The sequence below is a fragment of the Chiroxiphia lanceolata genome, chromosome 4, assembly GCF_009829145.1.
Source record: "Chiroxiphia lanceolata isolate bChiLan1 chromosome 4, bChiLan1.pri, whole genome shotgun sequence".
Classification (NCBI taxonomy): Eukaryota; Metazoa; Chordata; class Aves; order Passeriformes; family Pipridae; genus Chiroxiphia; species Chiroxiphia lanceolata.
The window spans coordinates 57,394,696-57,406,854 of NC_045640.1; the positions used below are offsets into that span (position 1 = coordinate 57,394,696).

General features: G+C 40.9%; 1 protein-coding gene across 27 annotated transcripts in view; it reads right to left on the bottom strand.

Moving 5' to 3' along the window:
* ADGRL3 (adhesion G protein-coupled receptor L3) overlaps positions 1 to 12,159 on the bottom strand; it is a 513,383-nt gene that overhangs the window by 177,232 nt on the left and 323,992 nt on the right. For 23 of the 27 annotated variants that reach the window (XM_032685704.1, XM_032685699.1, XM_032685690.1 and 20 more), the window contains exons 6-7: positions 6,980 to 6,994; positions 4,410 to 5,210 (exon numbers count right to left, since the gene is read on the bottom strand). In XM_032685704.1, the coding sequence (XP_032541595.1) occupies positions 4,410 to 5,210; positions 6,980 to 6,994 (816 nt within the window). The remainder of the gene's footprint in view (positions 1 to 4,409; positions 5,211 to 6,979; positions 6,995 to 12,159) is intronic. The other 4 variants (XM_032685696.1, XM_032685694.1, XM_032685684.1 and 1 more) reach the window with 1 other exon arrangement.

The following is a 12,159-nucleotide window of genomic DNA, read 5'->3' on the forward strand; positions in this document are numbered from 1 at the left end:
GATATCGACAGAATCTTTGTATCACATTTGGTTATCAGAATGGCAGTCCACAGTGTTAATATGCAACCTATGGAAGGCACTTAAGTGGAATGAGGTTGCATTAGAAGTCCTACATATCATACCACTGTCTTCCTTATGTATTAGGCATATTTATTTATTAATTTCATACACCTATGAAACACCCCATATGGTAATATTTGGGTCTCCTGGACATAATTTAAAATATCTTCTAATAAATAGGAGGTCTGTATTTCCCACATCACTGGGAACAGCTGTCAGGACATTCAAGTCCCAGATATGCACAGAGGGATTCTCAACCTGGTTCAAGTTCTTCTCTGGGCTTCCTCACTGCCGAGCTATGGGACAGGCTCCAGTTCCCACCTAAGCACCTAAACTCTCAGCCAGCACACCCCCAGCTCCAGTAAGAGCTGCCAACACTGGCACGGGGTACCCCAGTCATTTAAAGACAAAACTTCTGGTCTCTCTGCTGCCCAGAAACCCCTACCTGGTGCCCAGGTAGGAGCCAAAACAGCTCAGGGAGGTGCAGAGACATACAACTGTGAGATGTGCGTTTGTATGCAGCACAGCACTGGGAAGCAGGATGGGAGCACTTTCCCTTTTTGGAGAGGAGGGTATGTTGATATTTTCTTCAATTTATTTGCACAGAATGTATCACAAGTGGGTGATGATTAAAACAGGTAACACTGGTGCATATTAAGATTGATTAGACTGCAGAAAATTTTCATATTGTCAATACAGCCTTCTGTTTCCCTCTCTGCATATGTCTAGTAGGACACATAAAAAAAAATAACCTGAACACTATTCTGGGTTTAACTTCTTGAAGAATGCAATGAGATGCAGAGATATTTTTACTATCACTTCAAATTAGCAAACTCAATACCAGCTACAAAGAAATAGCCCAAAAACTCAGGAGGAGTTATGAAGAAGTATCCTCCAAAAAGCTCATTTTAAGGCCAAACAGCTCAAAGAAAATACGCTTCAAAGGCTTTTGGTATCTTTAAGTTCAGTTCTTGAGGGTAGACATTAATGATCTGTTTCTTGGGACTTGAAGGCACTGAGCAGTGTTTGCTTTCAAAAACACATTTGGGATAAAGGAAAAAACAACCCCAGACGAAAGGAAAAAAAACCATAGTGGGATAAATCCTTAAAATACAGCTTTTCCCATTTCTGAGAATAACGAACAACTAGGTTTAATTCCATTAAGTGCCTTGAATTGCTTCTAGGTCAGTTAAACTCAACTTCTAACACTTCAAAATCTTTTCCCTTCAAACTGCTACAGAAGATGAGCACAGAAACTCTAGGGTTTGACACTCATTTACTCTGAGAAGTATAAGCCCATTTTTTTAAACAGTGGGTGAGAGATGCTCTACAACACTGAAGATCTCAAATATGTTCCAAACCTATATGCACAGCTCTTTAATTAAAAATCACAAAAAATGTTTAGACAGGGATGTGATCCCTGCTTTTCCTATAAACTACTCAACTCCTGCCTACTCTCATTTTCTCTGGAGAGTTTGGTAAAAGACTGAAAAGTGAACTGGAGTCCCCAGAACCTATTTTTTATTTTAGATATCTCTGAAATGTATGATACCAGTGATTTCAAATACGTTTCAAATATGTTACTGACTATTTAAGTAGTTAAATATATCACTTTTCTTGTTACGACCAGTTTTTGGGTTTAAGAGCTCTTCTAAAACTTCAGTCTTAATTGTTTTTTAACAACCCATATGTTCAACCCATCAATTTTACAATCCTTTTTTTTTATTTTCTAATTAAGCAGATATTGTTTACATATTTTGCTACTCAAACTGTAACCCTATGGAAAATGGCTGCATTGAACACTGCTCTAATATGGAGAAACACTGATGATTTTCAACGAGAAGAAGGGAAACATATCCACAATCCACCCTGTGAAAAAATTAATATCTAAAAACCAAATACAAATATCCTCAGTTTTCACTGCTTTCCCAGTGTCCTGTTGGCTCCTGTTCTGCTCTTTGGTGGAGGAGCTGGGCTCAAGCCAACTATATATTTAGTGTTACACGTAAAGTGATGCAGCATGAAATTTGGTGCTAGCCAGAAAATGGGTTGCATTGAATTTGGAAGAGAAAGCATCATGCAGACCTGGTCTCCTGGCTTCTCTCTGCAGAAAAAACCCTGGTGTCAAGTAAGTGTTTGCTCACCTGTTCAGTTCAAAAATCAGTGCTTCTGCTTGACTGGCTCATAAAATAATGCTCTTGCTAATCAGGCTATGTGGGTAATGGAGCACTAAACTCCCTTTGCAAAGTTATTTTTCTTCGCTTTGAAATGCCTTGGCCCATTCAAATTGTCTCATTGAAAAATTCAGTTGCTATCAGAGCAGTTCACTCAAAAGTCTTCTACACCCATAAAACAGTGAGGTAATGGGATCCTTATGGATATCTGCCAAAAAGGAAATCCCGACAATTTTCAGAGAAGAGAAACTCATGTAAAATTCAGCCTCATGTCCACATTACAACGCTATCAAAAAGATTCCCTGACACTAGATTAACCCTCTCATGCCCACCAGCCAAACCTAAAAACTGCTTCAGCTATCTAAAGCACTGCAGGATTTTAATTTCTCATCCAAACAAGAGTGAAACAAGGACAAATCAAACCCTTGCACCTCACAGACTTTTAGTCCCCTGCAAGGTTTTCACTTGCTGTCTAATCTCACCAGCTTAGACTGTGAAAAAAAGGAGAACAATTTCCTTTTTTTTTTTTAGGAAAGTACAAAATTTAGGTTTTTCACTGATTACAGCCTTTTTTTTTTTTTTTATTAAAGATACTATTACTGACAACAGTCACCAAATGAAAAAGCGGCAGCAGAGAGCCCGTTATAATACCTGGAAATAATTCACTGAAAAGGAAAGCCTGTGAAATAGAAGGGATACAATTGATTTTCACTCCTTGGGGATAACCAATAGCTCACAAATTACTCTGCTTCACTCTAACGCTCAGAAAGTACATGCTGATCATTAGGTTGGGAGAATGAGAAGTATTACTTCATTTTTTGCTCATCTGAGATTTTGCAGAGGTTAACATCATCAAAAATATCTCTGCTGCTGGCTTAACAGTCATTCAGTTTTTGTTCATCTGCCTCTACAAGATTTTCTTCTCCCCTTCCTTTCATTTTTGTATAAAAATGAGAATTTCATTGCCATTTTAAGACTTTTATTCCAACTCTTCCCAGATTTTCATATCCACAATTTCTGTCAGCATTTCTTGATCCATTTTTATTACATGGCTGCACACAGTAAAAAAAAAAAAAAGAAATGCTCAGCAACAGAAACCTTTTGACTTCTCTTTTGCAATCTGAAGCCCTGAATCCACTTACCCACTTTGAAGTTTCTTACTTACAAAAAGAAATGTTTTAGAAATAGCCATGTTATGAATCAAATACTTTACTGTCCAAATTATATTAATTATGTCTTTCTTCTTACTTTTTCAGCCTTTCAAAATACACAGTCCATCACAGGAACTACCTGAGAACTATGACTAAATCACGTACAGAAGCAACCATTTCAAAATGACTGAGAAAACGCTGTTTGGAAATTCTTGAACTGTCACACAAGTTAGACCACAATCTAAGGCTAAGTCATGTTACCAATAAAGTGGCAACTTTATACTTGCAAAATGATTGAGAAGTTGATAAAGTTAAGGGAATATAACTAAGTTATTACCAGCACAATGTCTTAGAGGGGAAAAAAGGTGGAAAAGCTGGGAAACCTCTGAGGGCCAGATGTTTCTCTGAGAGAAAGTACAGTAAGTCATAGTAAATAATGAAATGCTTTAAAAAAACCCCAGAGCAACTTTACAGAAAATAAACTAAGAACTTGCAGGATTTTAGTGCTGATTCCCCTCCTGACTCTAGACATACACTTGTGAGTGCATGCTCACATATGCAATTAGGCTCAGCTTCTCTGAACAGACAAAACACCCCCAGCTTAATGAAACAAAGTAATTTAAACTGGCAGGCAGTTTTCCTCCAGCTGTTTGCAGTGACAGCATCTTTTACACTTTTTTTTGGCTGAAATTCCTGCAGAAGGGAAAACAATTTGATGATGTAGGAAAGAAAATTCAAGTCAGGAGAAAAGATTGCTACCCCTGTGATACGAATAAAACATGGGCATTTGGAAACTGTTTCAGGCAAGTTATGTGTAGCATACACCTTTGTCCACTTGATTTCAACTAAGACCAAAAAAAATATTCTGCACGTCTTAATAACCATCATAGGTTCTGTGGTGCAGGTTAATTTACAGAAACTCAGGCAGATCAGTAAGACAGGAATGTACTTCAATTTTACACCCTATTTGCAAAAAAAACCAGAAAGCCCGATTTAGAATTTGTTTTGGCGTTAAAACCCTTACCTGCTCTGCTGTCAAGCGGGCCAAAATCCAAGGAGTATTTTACAACGTGATAGTTGTTCCATACATAAAGGAGGTTGTCCCGGGGATTATAATCCACAGCAGCAATGTACTGGTAGGAGTTTGGAAAGGGCACATCCACCATGCTATCCTTGCTTTGGTCAGTGTTATATATGTAGTCTATTTTATTCCCTGTGGCTTCATTGTCGTCATCTTCATACACAGACTTCACCACATATAAAATCCCACAGATCATGAAGGCATTAGAAGCTGACCTCTTGTCATAGGCAGTATCCCACGTTCCTTCGATCCTTAACGTGTAAGGGTTTAACTGGCTAATGACTATTTTGCCATTATTTTGTTCTGTTGCATAGATTACCCACAGCCCGTTCTCATCCACAGCCAGGTCTATGTCAGACTTGCCTCCCCAGCGGTAGGGAGAGGTGTCATGGTAGTTTGCATTGGCTATGATGGCCTCCCCGCTCTTTATCCTTGTCCGCAAGTCAAACTTGACGATGTTCCTGGTTCGCTCCTTGTTGAAGAACAAAGCCCCGTCGTACACCACGAACCCCGTGCCGTCCACCCGGTGCGGGAGTTTGTAGGTCGTGGTTGGCCTCCCGGCGATGAAGTCGTCCTTGGAGGAGTACTCCGTCAGTGTGTCTGTCCGGTAAGGCGTCCAGGGCATGTAGTAGATCTTGTCAGATGCCTGCAGAGGGTCCTTGCACCAGGCACCAGACTGGTGGTCGGATTCAAATAAGTGTTCACTCTGGTACACTCCTTTCAGCAGTCCGGGGCAAAGAAAAACTGTTATAGGGGAAAAGAATTTAAAAGAAAAACAAAGTTAACGACAGTTCAGGGGTGGTTGGCCCAAGCATCTCAAAAGCTTCTAGTCCTGGAGTAGAGGACACTTGAGATCAGTGGAAACCCAAGAGCAATGCCTTGTACGTGGAGACTAGCCTTCCTGCCCTCCATGTCTCTAGAACAAGATTTGCTCCATCAAACTGATTTCCGCCCCTGCTTTTTCTATTAACTGTGGCTTGTTTTCTCATTGCTTTTCAAATCTATTTTTACAGGTGTACTTACTTGGACCACTCGCCTTTGTAAACTCTGAAATGAATATGTGCCCCCAAAGGATTTCTGGGTTTGTATTTCCAAATTATATTCTGCAGTGAATCTGTACCTACTGGGTGAAGGGCTAAACTCCGAGGGAATTGATCCACATATTTATTTGAACAGCCCACAGAAGAGTGGCCTAGAAATGGAAATAAGAGAAAGAAATTCCCATCCTTACAGCCCAAGTGAGATTAAATATTTAAAGAGTACCAATAGCAAAGCAGAGGCGAATCCCTAGGCTACTCAGAGGAGCATTTAAAGCGAAGGGAGTTGTGGGGGGAACAACCATCTGTAGTATAACTAGAAATGAGACTTTCAAAGCTGCTACAGGACACATGAAACATGCAGTCCACACAATTAAAAACGAATGACATATGGATGCTGAAAGGAAAAGACAAGGAAGGAAGGAAGAAAGGAAAGAAGGAAGGAAAAGAATAAAGTTCGCTGGAGAGGAACCCAAGGTCTAGATTTTAATCAGTTAAAAAATGTCCTGTTAAATATAGTAGTAATTCAAACTTAAAAACATATACCTTCTATTGTTACATGAGAGGAGCACAGAGGAGCAGTTTGACTAACTGGGATGCTTTGCTGCTCAGACTTCGGGGGGGCTGAGAGGGGCCAGGGCATGCCCAACACCTGGGAGGAGGCTCAGCCGGTGCCCGGCTGACCTCGGCACCACAGGAACGCCAACACCAAGGGGCCGGTCGGCTGGATGGGGAGGCAAAAGGAGGGATGCTGCAGAGCAAAACCAGCTCATTTGGCCCTCGTCATCCCCGTTAGCAGCCTCCTGACTTGGAGGTGTGTGTGCAGCTTTGGGGGGAGAATATATGTTGGTTATTTGTAATGCTGATCTCCATGACTGTGAATGGTACCATAACCATGACGACAGGATGGGCAGCAGGGAAGCATGAAGAGGTATCCCACCACGTACTTCTGCTAGCATGGGGATGGCAAGATGGGATCCCACATTCACACTTCCTGCTCAGAGTGTAATTAATTATTTTTGTAAATGCAGAAATTGGGATGTTGTCTGGAGAAAAAGATGGGAGGAAAATCAGATTTAGTAACTGGTATAAAATTGTATAGAGCCATTGGAGTCTAAGTAACCACAGAGAGTTGCTGTTAAAGAGGTGCCATTTCCAAGAGGCTTTTATGCCATAATTAGATATACTTATGCACATACGCACATATGCACACTTTCCAAATTCTTTGGGGCAGGAGAAGAGTGAGTTATCTAAGCCTTTGAATAGAAATTTAATGGAAAAAAGTGGCAGTGGTAAAAAACCTTTCAGCAAAAATGAGTTATCCGGTGAAGTTGAGCAGCAGAGATACTAAATAAACTTTAACAAAAAGGTAGTGAGAATTAATGACAAAGTATTTCAACTAAAACGTTAAACTGTTAAATAACTTAGCCTATACATAAGTAATATATATATATAATTTGAAAGGTATTTAATTACCTTTTTGTTCCACTTCTATTGTAGAGAGAGAGGTAAAGAGAGAAAGGAGAAAAGAGAATAGATTAATGGTACTGTATTGGCCAGGTATTTTTCTTTACCTCTTTCATATGAAAAGGAAGCTTCATTAATTTACTTTAGTATGTGAACATTTTATATATATATATATAAACCTTTCCTCTGATATACACTGGATAATATGCAGACAAGGTGAACAAAATACAGATTAATTTTAACTTTAGAAAAATCTTTAAGACGAAAAATAAAAGCTCAACACTTGGGACATAATGAGCCCCCTGAACTATTTGAGATATCTTGTCAGCAGCAACCTTGGACTAGTTTCATAGAGCAAAATGAAATACCCATAAACTGAAATATGACTGATACAGATTTATGTATAGAATAAAAATTCCAGGGAGGAACTTTATAGAATATATATCTTCATATATTTCACCAAAGTCCTGTAAAACAGAGATCCCTACATAAAGCAGGAGAATATTTGCTTGTGACATAAAAAGAGAACTTAAGAGAGTCAAATGAAGCACGTCGGTGGATATTCGTAGAGTCCTGACCTATATCCTTGGAGAAACAAACTTTAGTAAGACTTGGAAAAAAAAACAACCAACCACTTGAAATATTGTAATATTTATATGATTTATAAGATCCCAAAGATTTAAAGTGTTGATAAGTTAAAAATATCTAAGCACTATTTAAAAAGCCCAACCCCAGAACTTGCTGGATATTTTTTTGTGAATTATTCACCATGCCTCATAATGCTGCTCAAGAGGCTGCGTCCCTTTGGACAAAGCCCCTTGCAGGCAGAATAAATAAATGCAGTGCACTTATTAATTGCTAAATGCTCAGTACTAGTTTCTGTACCAAGCAACCTCCTGTGAGAAGCTTTTGGGGGGCCTTATCCAAAAGCTTCCTGCAGTTGTGGCACAGGCCCTGTCTTTTACAGTGTGGTGGGGACCCAAATAGCTCCTGCCACCCCAGACCTGGCATTTGCTGGTTCCCTGAAAGGGTAGCAGAAGACAAGCCCCAAAATATCAGAGAAAGAAGTGAGAACTTGCCAGCAAACCAGTAGGGTTTTGACAGTTGAGAGATCTCTGTTCAGAGAAGCAAGACAAGAATGCAAAGGTATGCACATGTGCTTTGGTTTTGCTTCCTCAGAGTTCACTCCAGCCCCCTCCAGACAGTCCTCTGGTGCTGGGATTGCAAAGCCCTTTGCATTCAAAAGTCTCATTTATTTGGATGGGAAACTGCAGGCTCAATGGAAGAGCGATTCCAGGGTAGGGCTACAAATGCACTGGCCAGACATGTGGATCTACACTTCCCCATGCAGGGACGCATACAGTTGGAGCCAAATGCAGCTCCCATAACGAGTATTTCCAAACTTCAACAGCCTTTATTACTGGGGCTTTGATTCAGGCTCCTTTCTACTTCATAACAGGTTAGGGTTAAAGGCAAATGTTTTCAGCATGTGGCTGTCAGGGCTCTGGGGAACAGAAACAATGCATTTGAGTGCAAGCACCTGATTTTGCAAGGGAAAGAGCCAGCAAGATTAAAAGCCTCCAGACTTAGCAATTGGAGAAACCTGCACAGCAATTGTACTCCCCATCCCAGGCTGTGGCTGGTCACAGTTAAGTAAGGTATTCAGAAGAACATTAAATGTCTCTGGTAAAAGCAAGAAGGCAACATGACATATCCTCAAATGCATGGCTTCATGCTGATTCTTCTGGATGATGGTATACAGTACCTCTGGCAGCATAGAAGGTAGTAATTTACATTTCCAAATGAGCAAAAGCTTTTGTAATGCACTCGAACAACAGTGTGATATTGTAAAGCAGGGAGAGAGAGGCTTCTAGAGGAGATAATATATTTGCAACCAGCCACTCTGGGTGACCTGAAGTGTTGATTACCCTTATCCTGAATAGCTCATATGTGTTATTAGTGGTCAGTGCCATATCCAGCTCTCTTATAATTCCAAACACAGATGTGTTTTGCTGACCTTCTGCATGCTGTTTCCATTGTATGTATCCCAAATACATATTTTCCGTCTGCTGATTTAAGACTTAGTGCTTTTGAATGTCAGTAATTACTCAGCTTATATTGGGGGGGCCATATTCTTCAAAAAGATTGCATGAGAGGCTCGAAGGATTTACTTCATCGAGCAATACTAAAAAGAAGGGTCTAATTAGAATCTGATTATCCCTTCAGTTACACAACATACCTCTGCAAAACTGTCTTCATAAAATACTAGTAGAATTTTTTTTTAATTTCACCTAATTAGACAATTTTACATCTCTGTAATGCCTGTGCCAGTCCGCAGAATTTAAGTACTGCTTATAGCACAGGGGCCACCTTACCTTCCTACAGGTATCTACAGAAAAAGCAGGCATACACAGCTTTTACTCATATAGTGAGATCTTCCATTACTGCTATCTCTGCATTGGAGGAGAACAAGGGTATTTCTCCTCTAATTCATATGCTGGTTGCAGGCCAGTGCCATTGGCTTCAACAGTGCCAGAGGCCTGAAGGAAATCAAAGAACCACTTGCCAGGTCTGAGGGAAGTTACAAACAAGACTTTCCATGTACAGTGATTTTCTCATGTTTCTTCAGATGGAAGTAAAACCGAGGACAACGTGCAATCATGGGCCACCACAGCCTGTCCCCAAGCTATCAGGCAAACTCCTGCCACCCATTCAGAGAAATTGCACAAAAACATTAATTAAATGTTCTTAGCACTGCTGGCTTGAGATTCTGAAAACACACTGTGGCACAATTAACACTTGAACAACATTAACTGCTCATTTTCTTACCACCACATTGAATTGCACTCAAACTTTTAAGGCACAAGCACACAGTGGCAGAGCCATATAGAGAGCTGTCTCCCTGGCACTGCTTCAAACCCACACAAAAGCAGCACAAAACTCCTGGAAAAAAAATTATGTGAGTAGGGGGATGTTAACAGGCAATTACAAAAGTGAGCAAAAAGTTGTGCCCCGTACTTTGGTAGCTGTTTGTTTTAGGTTTTTTTTTTCAGGGCAGATGTTTAATAGCAGAATAAGTGACATCCACTCCCTGTTCCTGTCCTTTACAGATCAGCCTGATTTAATACACTCAGATTAATAATTAATAGATTCAGTGTTAAACACATAGTTAATGGCAAAATAGAAGGAGTAAAAAACTCAGGTTTTTGAGGCTGACCTTAGTAGCACAAGATGCAGCATCTCAGCCATGTTGAGGGTGCTTCACGCCAGACGTGACTGACTGCTGCATCTCGCACCCACCAACCAACTTGACCTGATGCATAGGCATGTGAAGCTGAAAAGCAATCATCACACTAGGAAACAAATTAGGGAGAAACATCCCCAGAAGGCCTGATCCCGACACATGACCCATGGTGCAAGATGGTAACCATCACATAGATGACTCACCACTTGGCCCTGAGCCCTGCTGCGCTGGACTTGAGCACTGCAGCTCTCTCTAACTATCAAAATCAAGTCTCGAAGGTGCCTTGCACCAGGGCTTCCCAGGGTGGTCTGGGATCTACAGCCTCTTCTTTCTTTCTCTAATTCTCTACACCTCAAGTATCCACAATTCTTTCAACCTTTGACATGAGGTTTTCCCTACAGCACCCACAGAAGGCTTTCCCAATTTACATGTTTTTCCCTAACACACAGCGCTGTCTGTGGGTTTTAGGTTGAAAAGGAACACGTTTGAGAAGCTGCAAATCTAGCAAGGCACCCCAAAGCATGCCCATGTAGAGCCTGCTCACATATGAAGGCGGTCTTCTTCTTCGAAGACATGGCTGGGTCTTGGAGTCACAGTGTTCCCCTACTAAAAGGTTAAAGTAAACAAGAGACATGCTCAAAATTCAGGACATCAAGGCATGCACTGATAACAGACTTCCTTTTACCTATCAAAATAGAAAGTAGTAGTCTAGACAACTAGGCAACATCAGATTCACAGCACATCCAGCATGGCAGATCACTGACCACAGGACCCTATAGTCAGTGACAGAGAAACTCTGCCCTCTAGGTTGTAGGAAAATCTGCCGTTGGGTAGGATGTATTTCCAGTCACACTGATAGTAACGGAGTCCAGTAAAATGCAGTCCTGAGCAGTTTCTCTTCCTAACACCCAAAATTTACCAAAGTGGTTGAGGTTCCTGAGGAAGTGCAGCAGTTGACAGATCAGAGGCAACATGAGAGTAAGGAACAGATACTGCAGGAGGGTTATCAGCTTCTCATTCATCCCTCTGGTTCCTCATACCAGCATCCAGCCAGCGAGGCTGAAGAGGACCACACCTGTACGCATTTCAAACCTGTGGTGCTCTACCGTTGGAAGTACATGTGGTACAAAGGCAGATCTCAATGGCAAAACACAGTTGGAGGAAAGCTGGACTCTGCAGCAGCAGATCTAAAATAAATATATCTAAACCCAGGGAATGAAAATCTTAGAATCACGGAATGATTGGAAGAGACCTTAAAGATCATCTAGTTCTAACCACCCAGCCATAAGCAGGGACACCTTCCACTAGATCAGGTTGCTCACAGCCTCATTAAAATATGAAAATACTTGTTTTCTAAAAATTAATTTCAAAAATTAATTCCAAACACACTCAAACCCTCATACACAGTTTACCACAAGAAAAGCTAAGAGAGCTAGCTCGGCATTTATATGACATGTTCTGGCAACCTAAAGTTCATAATGCTGCAGAAGTATCTGTCTCTGCTTCTTTTTCTTCTCCTCACACATAATTAAAATGACAAAAGAGACCACATAGCCAAATTCAGCACTCACTCTGTGGAGCACAGACACAAAACAAAATACATGTCACCATTTCTCTCATCCACCCTCTCCTTCTAGTAAAGCCTGGGGTCCTCCTGTAGTGCAGGTGGGTGGCCCACCAGACCCAAATGCCTTAATAATGGGAACACAGTCACATCCACTGCAGCAGACTGTAGTCAGCAGAAGGTCAGATGATATTTTGCCTCTAAGCAAATGAAAGCAAACAGCAATACAATGGTCTTTGGTTTCAGTCCCTTCATTGCACCTGTTGTTTCTACAGAAGAGCTGTAGAGACCAGCCTTCATCCCCATCCTCCACACCAAGCTGTCCCCAAATCACAATTTAACTCCAGTCCTGTTAGTCCCAGTGAAACACTTATTTTCTGA